The sequence below is a fragment of the Canis aureus genome, chromosome X, assembly GCF_053574225.1.
Source record: "Canis aureus isolate CA01 chromosome X, VMU_Caureus_v.1.0, whole genome shotgun sequence".
NCBI classification, from domain to species: domain Eukaryota; kingdom Metazoa; phylum Chordata; class Mammalia; order Carnivora; family Canidae; genus Canis; species Canis aureus.
Window position 1 is genome coordinate 109,487,229 of NC_135649.1, and position 21,613 is coordinate 109,508,841.

General features: G+C 41.4%; 1 protein-coding gene across 6 annotated transcripts in view; it reads left to right on the plus strand.

Moving 5' to 3' along the window:
- Positions 1–21,613, plus strand: part of PHKA2 (phosphorylase kinase regulatory subunit alpha 2) — an 86,603-nt gene that overhangs the window by 10,503 nt on the left and 54,487 nt on the right. For all 6 annotated transcript variants that reach the window (XM_077889567.1, XM_077889570.1, XM_077889571.1 and 3 more), the window contains 3 exons: positions 16,010–16,168; positions 18,997–19,044; positions 19,970–20,138. In XM_077889567.1, coding sequence (XP_077745693.1) covers positions 16,010–16,168; positions 18,997–19,044; positions 19,970–20,138 — 376 coding nt within the window. The remainder of the gene's footprint in view (positions 1–16,009; positions 16,169–18,996; positions 19,045–19,969; positions 20,139–21,613) is intronic.

Here is a 21,613-nt window from a genome sequence, read left to right on the forward strand (position 1 = left end):
GGAAACAGGCCAGAGGAATGGAGAGAAATACTTTGGATACACTAGGTTGCTGTGAACACCAAATAAAATTGTAGTCTCCTATTTTTATGTTAAAATAGTGAACCTTTAATAGGCTCTTTCTTTAAATACTGTGAGGCAGATGTGATATTTATTTCACTCTATTAGTAAAAGTCACAAAGTTGAAAATAAATAGTGATGCCCACAGCTGTCCTGTTTGGGGGAGACGTTACTAGGGTAGCAGCCAGTAATCCCTTGATACCTCAGACTTGAGGGGTTGGCCAGGAGGATCCTATCAATCCCACTGAGTTTGTGTTCTGTCAGTTTTCAAAACACCAGGCTAAGGACTGACATCTCAGTAATCCACCACCTTGCAACACGGATTGGCCAGAGAGGCAAAGAAAGAAAATGTCGTAAGACAGTGGTAAAGTCATTTATACATTTGATGGTAGCTAAGGGGCCTACACAGTTTCTGTAAGTTTTGAAAGTTTTAACAAGAGCACTGGGATCTGGAATGAAGCTGGAACACAGCTGGATTGAAGTAGATGCCTGCAAATGGCTCCGCTTGGCTCCTGACCCACTTTATTTCTCTGCAAGCCATCCTTCAGTCAAATGAGATGGTGCAAATGCCTAGGCCCAGGGCACCTTGTAGCTTCTGCAGTATTTGTAAACCCAGAGGGGGAAATTCGGATAAGCAGCAATTTAGCAAAAGACATAATTCGAAAGTGGAAGTTGTACACCTGTGATCTCCTTAGGTAAAAACGGTAAAGCTGCTGCATGTTTGAGCTTAAGTCTTCAGCATTATTCTCTGAATGCCCAAGGTTTACGTATCAAATTATACAAAACCTGTCTTTTAAACTAATGGAAAAAGAGGGTGTTACACAGCCTGTAGTCTCAATTACAAATACAATCTTTTTTTTTAACATTTTAAAGGAAATTTTATTTATGAGAGGCACATAGAGGCAGAGACACAGGCAGAGGGAGAAGCAGGATCCCTGTGGGGAGCCCGATGTGGTACTGGATCCCGGGACGGGGATCATGCCCTGAGCCGCAGGCAGATGCTCAACCGCTGAGCCACCCAGGCATCCCTAAAGAAAATTTTAAGTAGACACCACACTGATGTGGGGCTTGAACTCACGACTGGGAGATTAAGAGTCACATGCTCTACTGACCAAGCCAGCCAGCACCCCAGATGTAATCATTTTAAAACAAAGGCTATTGGAGGGGCACCTGGTTGGCTCAGTTGGTTAAGCATTTGCTTTCAGTGCAGATCATGATCTCAGGGTCTTGGGATTGAGCCCTGTATTGGGCTCCCTGCTCAGCAGGGAGTCTGCTTCTCCTTCCCTCCCAAATAAAAATAAAATTGTTAAAAATTAAAAAAAAAAATAAAACAAAGGCTATTGGAGCTCCCACTTAAGAAAAACATCTCAAGTCCAAGGCAATGCCCTTCACTATCCCCGTTAATATTTTAAGCGGTGGTTGCTAGAATAAAATTTCAGCACAACAAATGAATTTAACCAGTTTTTGGAGTTTTTATAATAGAATTTGCTTCCTGTGGTTTGGTTTACCAACATGGGATGTTGGTGAGTAATCATCTATTTTCAACATTTGTCCTAGTCTCTTGTAGGTATTTCATTTGAATAATTGAGTTGTACTTTCCTGTCTTGGAGCTGACCAAGGCAGTTACACGTACTTAGCCATTCTTAATCTAAAGGGAAAAGGACTGAGGGTAAGGCCTCTGACCTGTCTATAGGAAAGGGAGGAGAGGGGAGGCTTCACAGAGGAGTAAGCATGCGGAGAGGCATTTGCCATGAGGGCACTACAGGTGCACAGGCTTGGAAGTGTTGAGAGCAGAGTGTGTGCAGGGAGCTTGAACTTGGGTTTGGGGTCAGGGCTAAGGAGGAAGTGTCAGGTGATGACACTGGATGTGAGAGGAAGAGCCTGCACCTGCTGAGCCTTATATGGCAATCTAAAAGACTCAGGTTCTGTTTTATAGGATTGGAGAATTCTGAGCAGGGCAGTGAAGTCTTGAGATTCTAGTCCTTTCTGGGACCTTCCTTTGTAGAGGATGGATTGGAAGGAACCAGTATTAGAGTCAGGACGATCAGTAAGGAGCTATTGCAGTCTTCTTGTGGGACAGAGGTGGGGGAGGAGGGGATTTATATACCCTGTGCCATTTTTGGTGCATAGGCCACATTCATCTCTGTGCCCTCTAGCTAGAAATTGAATTGCACAATGTTAAATACTTTGGTTCTGTTATCAAGCATATGTATTTTGCTTTAATATTGCCTCAACTTGGATGTCTTTAATAGCATCAAATAAATGTTTTTATGGTATCTAGTTCACTGTGGCCATTTAAACATTCATGGTTATATTTGTTAGGATTCTTTCAGGTGTAAATGACTGAAACCCACCTCAAACAGCCCTTAAGCACAAAAGAGAATTTACTGTTCAAATAACTGAAAAATCCAAGGGATTGTTCTGGATTCAGGGATGGCTGGGTTCAGGACCTCAAATGATCAAGTATGTCTCTGCATTGTTTGGCCTGCTTTGCCTTGGGGTGGGCTTTATTCTCTGGCAGACTCATCCCATGTGGTACCAGAGGTGGCCCCTTGGCAGCTCCAGGTTATATTCTTTTAGAATGGTGGCCTCTGCAAAAAGAAAGCTCTTTCTTTTAATTTTTTTTTAATTTTTTTTATGATAGTCACAGACAGAGAGGCAGAGACACAGGCAGAGGGAGAAGCAGGCTCCATGCACCGGGAGCCCGATGTGGGATTCGATCCCGGGTCTCCAGGATCGCGCCCTGGGCCAAAGGCAGGCGCCAAACCGCTGCGCCACCCAGGGATCCCAAGAAAGCTTTTTCTATAGTGGTTCCAGCACATGTCCTGACTGAGGGTGCCTCTCAGTTGATCCAGCGTGGGTTGTGTGCTCATCCCTGAACTGTGCCTAGATCGGCCAGGCATGGGTCACATGTCCTTCCCTGAAGCTGGGGCTGGGGTCAGTGGCAGGCAGTGATGGGTCAGCCCCACCAGAATCATACTGAGTCAGAGTAGGGGAAATTATAGGCCATTACCAGAAAACGTGGAACAGGTGCTGGATAGGCAGAGGCAACAGTGTTTCCATTAGGGTGGGGATGAACTGAGGGGCCCAAGGAGGCTCATGCTCTCCAATCTGCTTTGAACCCTCTTTTTTATAGGAAGAAAAACCAAAGCACAGAGAAGTTACATAATTTGCCTAAGGTCACATAGCTAGTAAGTGGCAGAGCAGAAATTTGAACCCAGGTGTGTCTTATGCAGAGTAGTGTCCATGCCCTTAGCCACTGCATTAGACACTATACTTCTTGTGTGGGTGGCCCTCAGGCTCCTGCCCAGATGATGCCAGACTGAGACCACATTACCTACAACCCTGTCCATTCTATTTTGAAAATTCTAAATGTTAAGAAGTTCTTTTTTTAAGATTTATTTATTTATTTATGATAGAGAGAGAGAGGCAGAGACACAGGAGGAGGGAGAATCAGGCTCCATGTGGGGAGCCCGACGTGGGACTCGATCCCAGGACTCCAGGATCGTGCCCTGGCCCAAAGGCAGGCACTAAACCGCTGAGCCACCCAGGGATCCCCATGTTACGAAGTTCTTATGTTGAGTTGAAATCTGATTTGAGTTTTAGTAAGTGAGAAAATTGAATCCGTCTTTCAGAGGACAACCTTTCAGCTCTTTGAAGATGCTAACTTTCTCTCCCTTAAGCCTTCTCTAAACACCCATATTCTTCCCCTGTTCCCGTGAAATTTGGCTTTTAGTCTATTCACATACCAAATTACCCTCTAGGGACAGTCTAGGTCATGGATGTCCATTTTATTTTTTTTATTTTAGTTTTTAATTTTTATTTTTTTGGAGGGAGGGGCAGAAAGAGAACATTTTAATTGAACAGGTTCCACACCTAGTGTGGAGCCTGATGTGGGGCTCAATCCCACAACCCTGAGATCATGACCTGAGCCAAAATCAAGAATTGGATGCTTAACTGAATGAGCCACCCAGGTTTCTGCTGTGCATACTTGACTTGCTTCTTCAAGTTCCCAAAGAAAGACTGAATAGAAGAATGTGCATAATAATAAAGCAAGCTTTCTTAAAGGATAATTATTTGTGTTAACTATGCATAATACAAATGTATGTAGATAGATAATATCTATACTTTTAACTATCTTTGAAAAGGTATTTTAGACTATAAATTAGTAAAAATATAATCTTTATTGTACATTTGTTTATTTATCTAAGTAGACCAGGACCTCTAGAGTGGTGAACAAAAAAGACAGACTTTTCCCTTAGAAAGCTTAAAGCATGAGAACAATTCTAAGATTGTTACAGGAAGATATCCCATGTTCATGGAGTAGAAGATAATATGATGGAGGTAGCAGTACTCTCCAAAGTGATCTACAGGTTTAAGGCGATCCTATCAAAATCTCAGCTGCTTTTTTGTAGAAATTAACAAGGTGATCCTAAAATTCATTTGGAAATGCAAGGGATCCAGAATCTTGAAAAAGAAGAACAAAGTTGAAAGACTCACATTTCCTGATTTCAAAACTTGCTAGAAAGCTGACAGTAATGAAGACAGTGTGGTGCTGGCCTAAGGATATAGACATACGGATCAATGGAACAAAAGGGAACAGAATTGTGAGTTCAGAAATAAACCACCACATTTATGGTCAGGTGATTTTCTACAAGACTGTTAAATGGAGACAGAATACTGTTTTCAACAAATGGTACTGGGACAATTAGATATCCACATGCAAAGCAATGAATGGACCCCTTTCTTGTACCATATATAAAAATGAACTCAAAATGGATCATAAACTTAAACGGAAGAGCTAAAACATAAAACCCTTAGAAAAAAATGCAAGAATAGATCTTCCTGACTTTAGGGGAAGCAAAGGCTCCTTAGTACATTAACAAGAGCACAAGCAACAAAAGAAAAAAAATAGATAAACTGGACTTTATAAAAAATTGCTATTGTACTGCAAACCATACCATTAAAGTGAAAAGACACCCACAGAATGGGAGAAAATTGCAAATCACATATATGTTAAGAGACTTGACTTAAGAATACCTAAAGGACTCTTAAAATTCAATATTAAAAGATAAACATATCAATTTAAGAATTGAGAAAGGATCTGAATAGACACTTCTCCAGAAGTGATATACAAATGACCAATGAAAAGATGCTCGTATTACAAACTGTCCAGGAAATGCAAATCAAAACCACAATTGAGATTACCATTTCACACCTAGTAAGATAGATGCAATCAAAAAGACAGGGACGCGTGGGTGGCTCAGCAGTCGGGCACCTGCCTTCGGCTCAGGTCGTGATCCCGGGATCCAGGATCAAGTCCCGCATCAGGCCCCCTATGGGGAGCCTGCTTCTCCCTCTGCCTATGTCTTTGCCTCTCTCTCTCAGTCTGTGTCTCTCGTGAATAAATAAATAAATCTTTTAAAAAAAAGATAAATTCTGAAAAGGATATGGAGATATTAGAACCCTCGTACATTGCCAGTGGAAATTTAAAGTGGTGTTGTCTCTTCGGAAAACAGTTTTGCAATTCCTCAAAATGTTACGCTTAGAGTTGCCACATAACCCGGAAATTCCACTCTTAGGTTGATAACCAAGAGAACTGAAAACATACATCCACCCAAAAACTTATAAATGAGTGTTCATAGCAGCATTATGTACAATATCCCCAAAGTGGAAGCAACCAAAATGTCCATCAATTAATGAGTGGGAACACAAAATGTACTATGTCTATACAATGGAATATTAGTTGCAATAAGAAGGGATGATGTACTGATACATCTACAACACAGACCTTGAACACATTATGCTAATTGAAAGAAGCTGGGCACATAAAAGATCACATATGGCATGAGCCTATTTATACAAAATCTCCAGAACAGGCAAATCTTTAGGGACAAAAAGTAGATTAGTGGTTGCCTAGGTCTGGGGGATTGAGGGTTAGGGACAGATGGGAAATGACTTTTAAAAGGTACAGGGTTGGGCAGCCCGGGTGGCTCAGTGGTTTAGTGCCGCCTTTGGCCCAGGGCCTGATCCCTGAGACTCGGGATTGAGTCCCACGTCGGGCTCCCTGCATGGAGCCTGCTTCTCCCTCTGCCTGTGTCTCTACCTCTCTGTGTGTCTCTCATGAATAAATAAATAAAATCTCTAAAAAAAAATTGAGCTGCCTTAAACATGCATGTAAAGTACTCTCTATCTCTAGAGTAAATATTCAGGAGCAGGATTGCTGGATTGTTGGATAAGTGTTCAAGTTTATTAGAAATTGCCAAACTGTTTTCTAGAGTGGCACCACCGTTTTTGCATTCCCACCAGCAAAGTATGAGGATTCTAGTGGTTCTGCATCTCTGTCAACACTCAGTATTGGCAGTATTTTTAATTTTAGACATCTTAATAGGTATGTAGTGGTATCTCATAGTGGTTTTAATTTGTATTTACTTAATAGCTAATGATATTAGCCTTTTATGTGCTTATTTGTCAATCATGTCCTGTTTGGCAGTGTGTTCAAGTTTTTTGTTTGTTTTTACCAATTTTTAAATTAGGTTGTTTGTGTTCTTACTGTTGCATTTTGAGAGTTCTTCATATATTCTGGATACAGTTCTTTTGTTGCGTATGCAACTTGGAAGTAGTTTCTTCTAGTTTGTAGGTTGTCTTTTTTTTTTTTACAGATTTTATTTTATTTTTAAGGTTTTATTTATTTACTCATGAGACACAGAGAGAGAGACAGAGACACAGGCAGAGGGAGAAGCAGGCTCCATGCAGGGAGCCCGACGTGGGACTCGATCCCAGGTCTCCAGGATCACACTCTGGGCTGAAGGCGGCACTAAACTGCTGAACCACCTGGGCTGCCCAAGATTTTATTTATTTATTCATGAGAGACACAGAGAGAGAGGCAGAGACATAGGCAGAGGGAGAAGCAGGCTCCTCGCAGGGAGCCCGACGCGGGACTTGATCACGGGACCCCAGGATCATGTCCTGGGCCGAAGGCAGGCGCTAAACCACTGAGCCACCCAGGGATCCCCCTGTAGGTTGTCTTTTTATCTCTCTCTCTTTTTAAAAATATTTTATTTATTCACGAGAGAGACAGAGAGAGAGAGTGGCAGAGACATAGGAAGAGGGAGAAGCAGGCTCCCTGTGGGGAGCCAGCTGTGGAAATCTATCCCAGGACCCCAGGATCAGGCCCTGAGCCAAAGGTAGATGCTCAACTGCTGAGCCACCCAGGCGTCCCTCTTATCTGTTAATAGTGTCCTTCATAGAGCAAAAGCTTTTACTTTTGCTGATGTCTAATTTATTGATTTTTTTTCTATGGATTGTGCTTTTGGTTCCATGTCTAATTCTGCCTAACTGTGGGTCATGAAGGTTTTTCTTCTAGGTTTACCTATAAAAGTTTTAGAAGTTTCCATTTAACATTTAGATCTGTGATTCATTGTGAGTTAACTTTTGTATAGAGTATAAGATTTAGATATAGAGAGTCATATTCTTGCATATGGATGTCCAGTTTTTCCAACAATATTTTTTATTTTTTTTTAAAATTTTTATTTATTTATGATAGTCACAGAGAGAGAGAGAGAGAGAGAGAGAGGCAGAGACATAGGCAGAGGGAGAAGCAGGCTCCATGCACTGGGAGCCCGACGTGGGATTCGATCCCGGGTCTCCAGGATCGCGCCCTGGGCCAAAGGCAGGCGTCAAACCGCTGCGCCACCCAGGGATCCCCTCCAACAATATTTTAAAAGTTTTTTCCATTATGTATCTTTTATTCTACTCATTACTTTTGGTATTTGCTTTGTTTTATAACCATGTTAACAACTATTTTGACATCTAAGGTTTACTATTTTTGTTTACTCACCTAACATTTTAAAAAATACATCTTTTTATTATTTTCATTCTTTCCTTGAGTGGCTGCAATATTTGAGTATTGACATACAATGTTATATTAGTTTCAGGTGTACAGCATAATGATTGAATAGTTATGTATATCACAAAATACCACAGTAAGTCTAGTTACCATCTGATGCCATACAAGATTTTTTTACAGTATTGCTGACTGTATTTCCTATGCTGGACTGTTCATCCCTGTGACTTATTTATTTTATAACTGGAAGTTTGTGCCTCTTAATCCCCTCCACCTATTTCACGCATCCTCCCGCCCCCTGCCCCTCTGGCAACCACCAATTTGTTCTTTGTGAATGAATCTGTTTCTATTTGTTTTTGTTTTTTAGATTCTACATGTAAGTGAAGTCATATTGTATTTGTCTTTCTCTGTCTGACTTCACTTAGCATACTACCCTCTAGGTCCATCCATGTCACAAATGGCACAATATCATTCTTTTTTATGGTGAGTAGTAGTCCATTATACATGTGTATACTGCATCTTCTTTATCCATTCACTTATCACTTGAATTGCTTCCATATCTTGGGTGTTGTAAATAATGCTGCAGTAACATAGGAGTGCATATATCTTTTTTTAATAAGTGTTTTCATTTTTTGGGGGGGAATGCAGTAGTGGAGTTACTAGATTATATGGTATGTCTATTTTTCATTTTTTGAGGAATCTCAGTACTATTTTCCACAGTGGCTGTACCAATTAACATCCCACAAGTGTTCCCTTTTCTCCATATCCTTGCAAATACTTGTTATTTCTTTCGTTTTCATACAAGCCATTCTAACGGGTATAAGGTGATCTCATTGTGGTTGGATTTGCATTTCCCTGGTGATTAGTGGTGTTGAGCATCTTTTAATGTGTCTGTTGGCCAGCTGTATGTCTTCCTTGGAAAAATTTCTATTCAGATCTTTTTCCCATTTTTATATCAGGCTATTTGTTTTTTGTTATTGAATTGTATAAATTCTTTTTATATTTTGGATATAAACCCCTTATTGGATATATTATTTTCAGATATCTTCTCCCATTCAGTAGGTTGCCTTTTTATTTTGTTGTTTCCTTCACTATGCAAAAGCTTTTTGTTTTGATGTAGTCCTAATAGTTTATTTTTGCTTTTGTTTCCCTTGCCTAAGGAGACCTATTCGTAAACATGGTGCTAAGGTTAGTGTCCAAGTGATTATAGTCTATGTTTTATTTTAGGAGTTTTATGGTTTCAGGTCTTGTGTTTAAGTCTTTATTTCAAGCTACTTTTTATGTATGGTATAAAAAAAAGTGGCCCACTTTAATTCTTTTGCATGTAGCTGTCCAGTTTTCCCAGCACCATTTATTGAAGAGACTGTCTTTTCCTCATTGTATATTCTTGACTTCTTTGGTGTGGATTAGTTGACTGTATAATCTTGGATTTATTTCTGGATTCTCTATTCTGTTCTATTGATCTATAGGTCTATTTTTGTGCCAGTACCATACTGTTTTCATTACTATAGCTTTGTAGTATATATTGAAATCTTGGGTTGTGATACCTTCAGCTTTTTCTTTCTCAAGATTACTTTGGCTCTTTGGTGTCTTTTGTGGTTCTAAAGAAATCTTAAGATCTTTTGTTTTAGCTTTGTGAAAAATGCTACTGGTATTTTTTTTTCTTTAGGATTTATTTGTTAGAGCACAAGTAGAGAAGGGGCAGAGGGAGAGAATCTTCAAGCAGACTCCATGCTAATTGGGGAGCCCGACACAGGGCTTAATCTCATGACCCATGAGATCATGACCTCGCCCGAAACCAAGAGTTAGATGCTTAATCAGCTGAGCCACCCAGGCACCCCAAATGCTATTGGTATTTTGATAGGAATTGCATTGGATCTGTAGATTGCTTTGAGTAGTGTGGGCATAAATTTAATTTAATTAACTTAATTCTTCCAAACCATGAGTATGGTGTATCTTTCCATTTGTTAGCATGATTTAGTTTTGGAAAGTTGTGTGCTTCTAGGAATTTATTAATTCCTTCTTGTTTATCTAATTTGTTGGCATATAATTTTTCATAATATTCTCTTACTACTTTGCATTTCTGTGTTCCAATGCATTTATAAAAAGACTGTCCTTTTGGGGCAGCTGGCTGGATCAGTCAGTAGAGCATGTGACTCTTGATCTCAGGGTTGTAAGTTTGAGCCCCATATTGAGTATAGAGATTACTTAAAAATAAAATCATTTTTTTAAAAAAGTTGTCCTTTCCCTGTTTGTCTTTAGACTTTTATCAAAAATCAATTTGTAGGGATCCCTGGGTGGCGCAGCGGTTTGGCGCCTGCCTTTGGCCCAGGGCGCGATCCTGGAGACCCCGGATCGAATCCCACGTCAGGCTCCCGGTGCATGGAGCCTGCTTCTCCCTCTGCCTATGTCTCTGCCTCTCTCTCTCTCTCTATGTGACTATCATAAATAAATAAAAAATTAAAAAAAAAAAAAAAATCAATTTGTAGGGCAGCCCAGGTGGCTCAGCGGTTTAGCGCCGCCTTCAGCCCAGGGCCTGATCCTGGAGACCCGGGATTGAGTCCCACGTCAGGCTCCCTGCATGGAGCCTGCTTCTCACTCTGTCTGTGTCTCTGCCTCTCTCTCTATCTATGTCTCTCATGAATAAATAAATTCATGAGTGTCTGCCTCTGGCTCAGGGCCTGATCCCAGGGTCTGGGATCGAGTCCCACACTGGGCTCCTTGCAGGGAGACTGCTTCTCTCTCTGCCTATGTCTTTGCCTCTCTCTCTGTGTCTCTCATGAATGAATAAATAAAATATTTTTAAAAATCAATTTGTCATATTTGTATGGATCTATTTCTAGACTCTCTGTTCTAGCCACTATGTATGCATCCCTTAACCTCTTATTAGGTACAGACACATTTAGGCTTGTTATGTCTTCATCACGAGCTGACCCTATTGTTTTTATAACCATCCTCTATATCCCTGTTAATATTCTTTGCTATGAAGTCTAATTTGTCTGATTAATATCTTTATTCCTTTTTCCTCTTACTCCATCCCAAAGAATAGGAATTTCATTTTATATAATACCATTTTATAAGCCAAAAAGCAAAATACAGGTGGTTCATTACCATATTAATCTCAGATTGCTTCACATTCACTTATGGGTGGCTGTGAGGGTGGAGGTCCCAGCCCACCACAGCTAGCAGGTGAGATCATCATGGCAGTATAATTGTTCACAATTATTTACATAATAATTGTTTTATATAATTGTTCACATAATAGTTATTCACAGTTATTTGCTTTTCATCCTTAGGAGGAGGATTTCACATTTCTACCTTGTTGAACTCAGAAATGGCTGTGAGGCTTGCTTTCACAGATGAGATAAGAGAAGATGTAATGTGTCAGTTGTGGCTAGCAGCCTGAAGAGGCAGTTCATGGTTTGCTGTGTTTCTTGTCCTTTGCCATGAGATGAGCAGGGTTGTGGGTATAGGCTGTTTTAGTAGCCTGGTTCCTAGAGGAAGGACAACACAGAGCAGAACCACAGGCTACCAAGGATGGACACGAGGCATGGAGGAGAAATGAATATTCATTGTTATAAGCCACCAAGATTTTAGTGTTGTCTGTTACCACAGCACAGAGGCCCAGGCTTGGGCCTTATTCATTCTAGGCCTTTCTCTCATAAACAAGAGCCAAAAAAGGGCACTTTCTCTAAATTAGAAGTGAAGAAGTGGTAGAGAAGGTAAGATGGGCTGACAAATGACTAAACCTGAATGACAAAAATGCCCAGCTCTTGGCTCCTTGCCCTCAGTGAGACACAATTTATGTTGGGTTCATTTGTCTCAGGCCTCTTCTAGAGTTTAAGGATGTCATTGTCGGTTCCCTTGCAGCAGGGGTGCTGAGTTCTCTGGCTCAGGCCTGTGCCATCTCTTCTAATACCACACTGGAACACTACCATTGACTCCTCGTGGCTCTCTTAGTAGCTCTGTTGTCTGCATTTGGCCCCATCCTCTTCCTTCACAGCCCATACCTGTCACCTCAGGAAATGGTTGTTGAGAGGTAGTGATGCTTATTACAGAATTTGTCACTCATTTTTTCAGGTGAAGTACACAGAGAGTTTAGTAAAATAAACAGAAAGGGAAGATTTATTTGAGCAAAATTCTGGGCTAAAGAAAGGGAGAGATAAAGACCTGGAGGTGGAGAGGGTATAGAGGGTTTTTGTCTCAAACATATCAATGGAATAAATATATCCACAGCAGTATTTACTATAAAAATAAAAGAAAGCACCAGGTTTTTTTTTTCTTCCCCTAACAAAACTAATGATGGTTACATTAAGGTAACTTGTAGATTCTTCCCCTAACCACTGTCTCCATCTGAGTTCCTAAAATAATTATATGAAAAAGTAACGTGAATAAAATCTGTTCAAATAGGTTGATAATATAGTTAGCAATTATTGAGCTAATTTGTACTAGACATAGTCCAAAATGCTTGATATGAATTTACTCATATAATTCTCACAAACAACCCTATGAGGTCTAGGTACTGTTCTAATCCCCATAAGATAGATGGAGATGCGGAAGTAATTTGTCCAAGGTCAGCTGGATTGTGGTAGAACTTTTTACACAGGCAGTTTGTTTCCAGAACCTGTGTTCCTAAATACAATACACTGAAGGTTATGTGTGAGTATTGATAGAATTAAATTATATCTTTGAAAGATTAGAAAGCAGCATATAATTAAAATGATCATATCTGAGGCCATAGGCTTAGCCTAAACAGATCTACTCACTTTGCTCCTGTTGACTGCAGTTTGCCTGTTTCTCTTTAGCTTGTAACATCGCATCAGCTTCAGCTACAAAGGCCTTTTGTTCCCCCTTCATTTAGATAGCTAGTGCAAGTAAAAGACCCCAGAGATCTATAGAGATGGACTGATGGGTGGGCCACAGAAGCCGGTGAGTGAGAATGTGGGGGGTACAGCATAAGCCGCCTCCAAGTAGGGGAGTCACACAAAGGCAAACCCACTGGCTCAGCCTTAGGGGAAGGGACAGCAGAACGGCCATCACAGCAGAGTGTCTCCCAGTCTGTACTCATTTCAGTTATTATGAATTACATCAAAATAGAACCTCCCACATCTTACAACACAACACATTATTTTTTATAGACTTAAAGAGAGAAGCACATCTTAGCTAGGGCTGCCATAACAAATACCACAGACTGGGTTCCTAAACAACAGAAATTTATTTCTTACAGTTCTGGAGGCTGGGAAGTGCGAAATCAGGCTGCCAGCATGATCAGGTCCTGGTGAGTGCCCTCTTCCAGCTTGTAGACAGCCAGCTTCTTGTTGCAACCTCACATGACAGAGTGCAAGCTAACATTCTGGCCTCCTCTTAAAAGGACACTAGGCCCCCTTCATGAGGGCTCTACCCTCATGACCTAATTGCCTCCCAAAGGCCCCACCTTCAAATAGCATCACATTGAATTAGATTTCAACATATGACTATGGGAGAGATGGGGTGCCCAGGTAGCCCAGTTGGTTAAGTGTCTGACTCTTGATCTCAGCTCACGTCTTGATATCAGGGTCCTGAGTTCAAGCCTTGCATTCATTCAAGCCCAGCATGGAGCTTACTTAAAAAGAATGAATGAATGCATATGAGGAGACACAGACATTCAGTCCATAACAGTAAGTATTCCTTTCACTGAGTGCAGTAGCACCCCAAGTTAACATGGTTTGAGTATGCACATTTGAATGTGGGGATCTCCAAAATACCCAGACTGTGTCTCTGTAGTGGAACAAGGAGTTCAGACATTCTAGCTCTGTGTGGGGATAAACTGATCTGCTTCAACAGTCAAAGAAGTTAACTTGCAGTTAACAGGACAGTGAGATTTCATAATCCAAACCACACTTGGCACTATGTGTAAGTTGTCACTGCTGTGTCATTGGAAGGCTGTTTTTCTCAGTGGGCTCATGGTTGATGGGTACACCAGAAAGGAGCTGATTTCTTTCCCTGGATCTCCTGATGGTTTGCTGTCCTGGGATTAGCCACCTGGCCTCAGAATAGTTTGAGTTGCTCATGTTATATGTTGTTGGTGCATACTGATATTCTTAAAAATTCTAATCGTCCAGTGTTGGAATAAGACTCGTACCTTCACTCAGCCGTTTCTAGACTTCAGTTCCAGACTTTAAAATGATTGATTTGTAATTGTTAGCTATGGAACAGTGTCAAAATACAAAATACTGTTGCCCCTGAGGGCAGTATCAGTTGAGTTTTAGATGTTTTTGGAGAGGGCATAGGTTAGTTGAAGGAGAAAGCCAAATATTTAATTCCTTATGTGGGACCATTTGAAACTATGCCAAAGTATTTTGGCCTAATATCCATGGTAGGGTCACTTTGAAAGTATACAACTGGATGGATCAGTCAGTTAGGTATCTGCCTGTGGTCAGGTCATGATCCCAGGGTCCTGGGATCGAGTCCCACTTCAGGCTCCCTGCTCGGTAGGGAGTCTGCTTCTCCCTCTCCCTCTGCCCCTGCTCATGATCTCTCTCTCTCTCAAATAAATAAAATCTGATTAAAAAAAAAAAAAGTATCCCCACTTTTTTCATGAGCTTTCTTGTAAATAATTTAATACCCCTTTGAATAACTTTAAGCTGGGAAGTTTCTATATTTAATTAGATGTATTTTATTAGATACATATTTCTTTGCATATTTTCAGGAAAAGTCAACAAGGCTTTATCTTTATGTGACTCTTTTTTTACCCTACCTATTTTATTTCTAGGCACAGAGTTCATTGGCACCGGCTTTTGAAAAAATATAGCTTCTTTGAGATATAATTTACTTATCATATAATTCATCTATTTAAAGTAAATAATGTAATGATTTTTAGTATATTCACAGAGTTGTGCATCATCACCATGGTCCATTGGAACAATTGGATCACCCCTAGAAAGGAAGAAACCTGTTAACAATCACTCGTTCCCCACTTCCTCCCATCTTCCCCTGAACCCAGCTCTAGACAACCACTAATCTACCTTCTATCTCTACAGATTTGCCTATTCTGGACATTATAAAGAAATGGAATCATGCAATATGAAGTCCTCTGTGACCAGCTTTTTTTTTTTTTTTTTACTTAGCATCGTGTTTGCAAGGTTCATGAATGCTATAGCATATAGTATTAGTATTTCTTTCCTTTTTATTGCTGAGTAATATTTCATGGTTTGTATAGACCACATTTTGTTCATTCATCAATTGATGAGCATTTGGGTTGTTTCCACTTTTGGGTCATTATGAATAATGCTGTTAGGAATATTGTATATATTTTTTGTTTGTGAAGATCTGGCTTTTTAGTGACTCAGCTGCCCTTTTAAATATCATAGCTACATAGGACCCCCTGATGTCCTCTTGCGTAGTGCCTCCTTTTTGGGCTCATGAAGCATCTGGGTTCACAGACAAGGCAGTGGAGGCCCAGTTAGGGTAGGCGACTTCCCCTGGCACATAGAGCTGGCTGGTGGAGTGGGACCCTATATCCAGGTCTCCCTCCCAGGTTCAGCACTTCACCAACTGGTATGGAAACATGAAAGCAGAAGAAGACCTAAAGCTTTCAGTACACAGATTTATAAGAGTTGTGGGATACCGAGTGGCTCAGTGGTTGAACATCTCTGCCTTTGGTCCAGGTCGCGTGATCCCGGAGTTCTGGGATCGAGTCCCACATTGAGCTCCCTGCAGGGAGCCTGCTTCTCCCTCTGCCTATGTCTCTGCCTCTCTCTGTGTCTCTCATGAAAAAATAAATAAAGCCTTAAAAAATTTTTAAGAGTTGTGTAGACTTTGTTGTTTCTTCTGTTTGTCATAGCACGATCTGGTTTGAAAGCAAAAGAATAAAACATCAGAGTCAGAAGGTTCCTTAGAGACTTTCTAGTCTAACTAATATTTATGTTATACAGATGAGGAAATCAAAGCCCAGAAAAGTGATGTCCCTTCTCACCCGTGGTCATGCGGTTGGTGGCAGAGCAAGGAGTAGAACTTGTGTGTCTACTCCTTACCTCAGCCCTCATTGGGCCCTCTTAGGGTGAGCATTCATTTGCCAAGAGCTGGGTGAGGGTGGTGCTGAGTCATTTTATGTCTCTTCTCTAATAGAATCCTGTCACAGGGCTGCTGTCGGCCAGTCATGAGCAGAAGGATGCTTGGGTACGGGATAACATCTATAGCATTCTGGCTGTGTGGGGCCTGGGCATGGCCTACCGCAAGAACGCCGACCGTGATGAAGACAAGGCCAAAGCCTACGAGCTGGAGCAGGTAATGCTGACTGGCAGCTATGTCTTGGCTGCTCAGCACCTTTTCCTTGAACTGAAAAGCCTACAAGGAAGTAGCTGTGCAGAAGAGTTGGGTGTAGGCATCACCTCCATTTCTGCTATAAAATATTTTAGGGAGGCCCTTAGGTGTTCTCAACCTCTCCTTGGTCGTTTTGAGATTTGTTTCCCTCCTTAAAAAAACAAAAATCACTATTCTGAAAGGGAAAAGAGAGCATCCAAATTTGTAACTAGCTACATTTCTTTCACACATGCTCTGTCAATTTTATATATACTTATATACAAAATGTCATTATAAACTAATATGATTGTTTTTAAGGAGTCAGCACACCAGAAATATACATTCCGAAGTGTAGTAGTCTGGAGTAGTCATGTTGAAAGGGTATTTAACCAAACAGTATTGCTACTGCTTAAAACATTTTTGGAATTTCCCTTAGAAATTCCTTTCTAGTTTGAACCATTCCAAAGCAGTCTTATTAATTTATAGTCACCCTTTAATTTTGAACCACATTGGTGTTGTCCAATATTCATGCCTATGTTCCTGTACAGCACAATGAAGTCCTTTTACTGATTTCCAAAATCAGAAATCAACATGTTCACCAAAGCAAAGATTTGCTATCATTGAATATGTAAGAAAATAATCTGCCCTTGAGCATAGGAGGTATTTTCAGAGCATTTTGAGTGATAGCTTTGAAGTAGGAAGCATTGACATATAGCAGTGTACTTCTCTTAGCATGAGAGCCTTTGGGATTTATCTTTGATTCACGTGTTCCTCGTTGGCCCTCACAGCCAGCAGATTATCAGGTTCAGGGAGAGTTCTTATTGCCCAATCAGTGCTTGTTACAGCAACCAAAGTGGGCAGGCGTGGCAGGCAGCCTTAACGGCGATAGGGAAACTAACAGAGGAAGCCTGTCTGTGGGAGCAAGGGAAGGACGGTTTGGATTTGACTAGATATGCTGAGTGTAAGGTGATGAAATCACCAAGTCTTGGAGGTAAGGCAAGAGGTAGTTTTAAAATACGTTTGCAGCAAGCACTGAATGCTCTTCCAAGAAGTTGGATGATTATTACATAAGTGAATCATTCTTTAGCAGTATAGTAATTTAGTTTGGGTGTTCACCAAACTCCCCATCCTCCTTTGAGACAAAATCAAAGTAAAGCTTGCCTGTCTACACATGCCCTCGCATGCACACACCCTGTACCTCTCCTCTCTAAGCGTTTTCTGATGTAGGCTAGAGTTGACTAGATTTGTTGTGCTATGAATGACAGTAGTGAGGCACAAACAGGCCACGTTGTTGTGTTGAGTGTTGTTAATAACTAAAGAGAGACATTTCCCTTGATTATGGAGGATAACATGGGATCTTCCAATGATCCTTAACAGGGCTGCTGTTTCATTTGGGGCATAGGAAGTAGTGTTATTCATTGTGTGAGACTGTCCTGTGCATTGCAGGACACTTAGGCTTCTTGGTCTCTATTCACTAAATGCTGGTAGTACCCACCTTCATCATATCATCATAGTGACAATAAGAATGCCTCCAGCCCCACATTTCCAGATGTTCCTCCACCTCTGGGGTATGAGAATGTCACCTCCAGTTGGGAACCACCGTGCTTCTGCATATTGGAAATAACTTTATTCAAGGGGAAGTCGGTTGACAAATATTTGTGCTATCCACTATAGGATATGTTAATTATAACGATGTTTGTTATACCTTATTAGGAGGTAACGTTTTCTGCCTCCAAAGAGTCTATGACATAAAGTGAGATGGTATTCTAGAATCCTAGGATTTTAGAGGCAGAAGGATCTGGAGGATGATTCATTCCAGACTTCTCTCTGGTAATGAACTTTCGTGGCCTTTCACTACATTGCTCCCCTGCAGACCGTGCACATTCTACAAGAGAGGAGATGCTCATGGTCCTGGGTGGGAACTTCTTTCAACTGGGTTACTTCAACCTACAAAATAATTCCATTCTGCAGCTACTTGTGAATTAGTTTTTATTTTTTTATTTTTATATTTTTTTATCATGTTTTCAATAGGACAGCTTAAGACCAGTCTTTTGATAGGTCTGAATTGTGGAAGAAGTGGGAGGCAACATAATGTATTGACAGTGTGGGCTCTGTTCTCTATCCCCTGCCCACTGGGAGACTTCAGCAACATTGCATCATCTCTCAGCCTCAGGTTCCTCATCTATAAAGCAGGGTAACAATCACATCTGCCTCATAAGGTTGTTTCAGGAATTAGACAGAATCCAGGTCAAGTGTTTTGTACAGCGCCTGGAGAGACAGTCTGATTTTCACAGTACTGTTATTGTTCATAATTATAATGATAATAGTTGATGGCAATACATATTAAGAAACCCTGGCAGCTACTTGCATTTTGTAAGAACTTTACTCAATAGTCCAGTGATGGTGTCACAGATGGCCTTTTTGGCAAAGCATCATTACTTTGGGGCAGGCATGGTGGGCTTAATTCATCTTTGGCATAACAAAAATAAGAATTGTGATATCAGAATTAAGCATCAGGGTACTAGGCTTACAAAATTGTCTTGTTAAAATACCAGTGAGGAGTCCCTGGGTTTCAGAACTGGAGGTGCCATCTAGTGCAACCCCTTTATTCGAGAGAAGTCACTGCATCAAGATTTTCTTTCTTCGCAATGGAGCGGAGATAATCTAAACATTCAGAATACTTGTGTATGCTCAGGGTGTGCCTTCTCAGAGAAGACGCCAGACAGCCCTGGCTTATGGACCATGTGGTGAGGAGGTTGTTTTCCTGGAGCAGGGAAGCTGGCTTTGTCACCAATCCCACTTTATTTCCACAGAACGTGGTGAAACTGATGCGGGGTCTTCTCCAGTGCATGATGAGACAGGTAGGTGGAAAATAACAAGTGTATTTTCAGGTCATCTGAGTGGGCATTCTGTCACTTTTGTGGTGACAATGAACATTCCTAAAACGTTTTGAGCTTTTCTTAAGTGGAAGAGAAGTTGAAAATACTTTGCTTGCTTTGTCCTTTAAAATCATCTTCAATAATCTTATACTATAGAATTGCAGACTCAAAGGACTCTGTTTCTCAGAATCTCCTTTAAAGAGTTACTTGTGTAAAAGGAGAGCATGCACTTTTTTTTAAGTGGGGAAGAAATCCTTGTTCTTAAAAGCCACTCCCAGACAGCCATATAGTATTGTTTCTTCTGTTGAGTGTATAAAAGGGTTTCTTTTCATTTGAGTTGAAAATGCTTAAGTTTTTACAAGTCAGCATTATTATTTACTGGTATTTTCAGTGAGGAGTAAATAAAGTAATACACTGAGCTCGTACTGTGTACAGAATATCATACTAGGATCTGCACAGATTCCACGATGAATGATACTGTCCCTACTCTTCATCTGCATGTTCCTGGTTAGCCTTTAAAGACCTAGTTGCTCTTTTCCTTTTGACATAAGGAAATGAGAAGCAGAAGTTGAAACAGGCCCTCTTTCTTCCCCTTTCTTTCACTGAGTACCTTCCATGTGTCACAGCTCATGCGGGGTATATGCAGACAAGGAAACCCTTTGGCCTGACCCCTCGCCCTGCAGAGCTTGTTGAAATCCTGCTGGGCTGGGACATCCCTGGTGTGGGCAGGAAGAGTCCCCCACACGGCCCCTGTGTGTGGTGCTCATGGTGAACACGTACTGCCTTCCATCGCTCTGCCTCCCAGAGGTAGCAGATGAGAGGTCCAGACCCAAGCGATGGACCCTGGGTGTGGCTTCTGCCAGCCCTGAACCCCATAACTGTGGAGCCGGCTTGCTCTCTCCCTCAGGTGGATAAAGTAGAGAAGTTCAAGCATACTCAGAGTACCAGAGACAGCTTGCACGCCAAGTACAACACTGCCACCTGCAGCACCGTGGTAGGTGACGACCAGTGGGGCCACCTCCAGGTGGATGCCACCTCCCTCTTCCTCCTGTTCCTGGCCCAGATGACTGCCTCTGGTGAGCCAGGGCCCTTGGGGCCCCTTGTACAAGGAGTGTCGATCCAGGAGGGGATGGGGAGGGGCAGGCATTGATCCAAATTCAAAATAAGTTATTTCTGTAAAGCAAAAGCATGCATTTTTATAATATTGTGTACGTTGATTCTGTGACTTGCCGACAGCGAACCTTTTGAGGACCTAGAGGACAAAGGTCCGTTGAGCCAGCTCTGTCAGCCTTTCTCTGTTGACCCCAAAGCTGGCCCTGCCACTTCCCCCTTTCCTCTCATACCCCCTTCTAGACACACTTTCATTTACCCGAATTATATACAATGTAATTTCTAGAAGTTGGCAGTCTGCCCAGAGTTGTCAGTAGGTCCATAGCCTCCATGCTGGGAGTACTCCCCGACTGTGAGCACCATTCCGCAGCCCAAGCTGTCGGCTTCCATGGCAGCTTGGACACTGGGCCTCCTGAGCTCCAGACTGCTGTATATCTCTGCTAACCAAATGGTGTCTCACATGATGCAGTCGACTGCGATGGCCCCCAGGGGTTAGGTCACTTAGCTGCTCTGTCTCAGACTTCTTATCCCCAGTTCAGTAACCTGGCCTTCTGAGTTAGAGGCTTCCCATGTATTTCAGACTGAAAAGGTGAAACTCTAAAGGCAGCAGAAATCCGAAAATAATACTGTTACAGTTTTATGAATAAACCAAGCATTTATAAAAATACTTTTTGGTTATGAAAATTAATATGAGCCCACTGTAAATAGCCTGGAAGATATAACAAAATACAAAGAAAAAAAATCTCCCTGCCAATTTGCATTTGAATGTCTCTCCTCTAAATTATTTTTTTTCTATTTGTCATCTTGTTTGCATAATAGTAGTCTTTATTATTTAGCATTATAGCCTAAGAGTTTACCCCATGATCTTACAAGCTCTTCATAAACATAATTTCAGTGACTTTATCAATGGATATACCATAAACTATTACCTTATTCTTTTTTCCCCTAGTAAACTAATGTTGCAATACCAAATTTTTTTTTAAGATTTATTTATTTGAGAGAGAGTGTGGCAGGGATGGCAGAGGGAGAGGTAGAGAGAATCCTCAAGCAGACTTCCTGCTGAGTGCAGAGCCTGAGACGGGGCTCAATCCCAGGACCCCGAGACTATGACCCGAGCCAAAATCGAGACTGCCGCTTAACTGACTGAGCCACCCAGGCACTGCCCTATAATACCAATTTTGACCCCATCTCTCCTTGCTTCCTTCTGTTAGATATCCTTCAGAGGCTACTTATATATATTACCAAATTGTTTTCAGAACAGTTTGCTAGTTAAACTACCCCCATTGGGGCAGCCCAGGTGGCTCAGCGGTTTAGCGCCGCCTTCAGCCCAGGGCATGATCCTGGAGACCTGGGATCGAGTCCCACGTTGGGCTCCCAGCATGGAGCCTGCTTCTCTCTCTCTCTCTCTCTCTCAAATAAATAAATAAAATCTTAAAAAAAA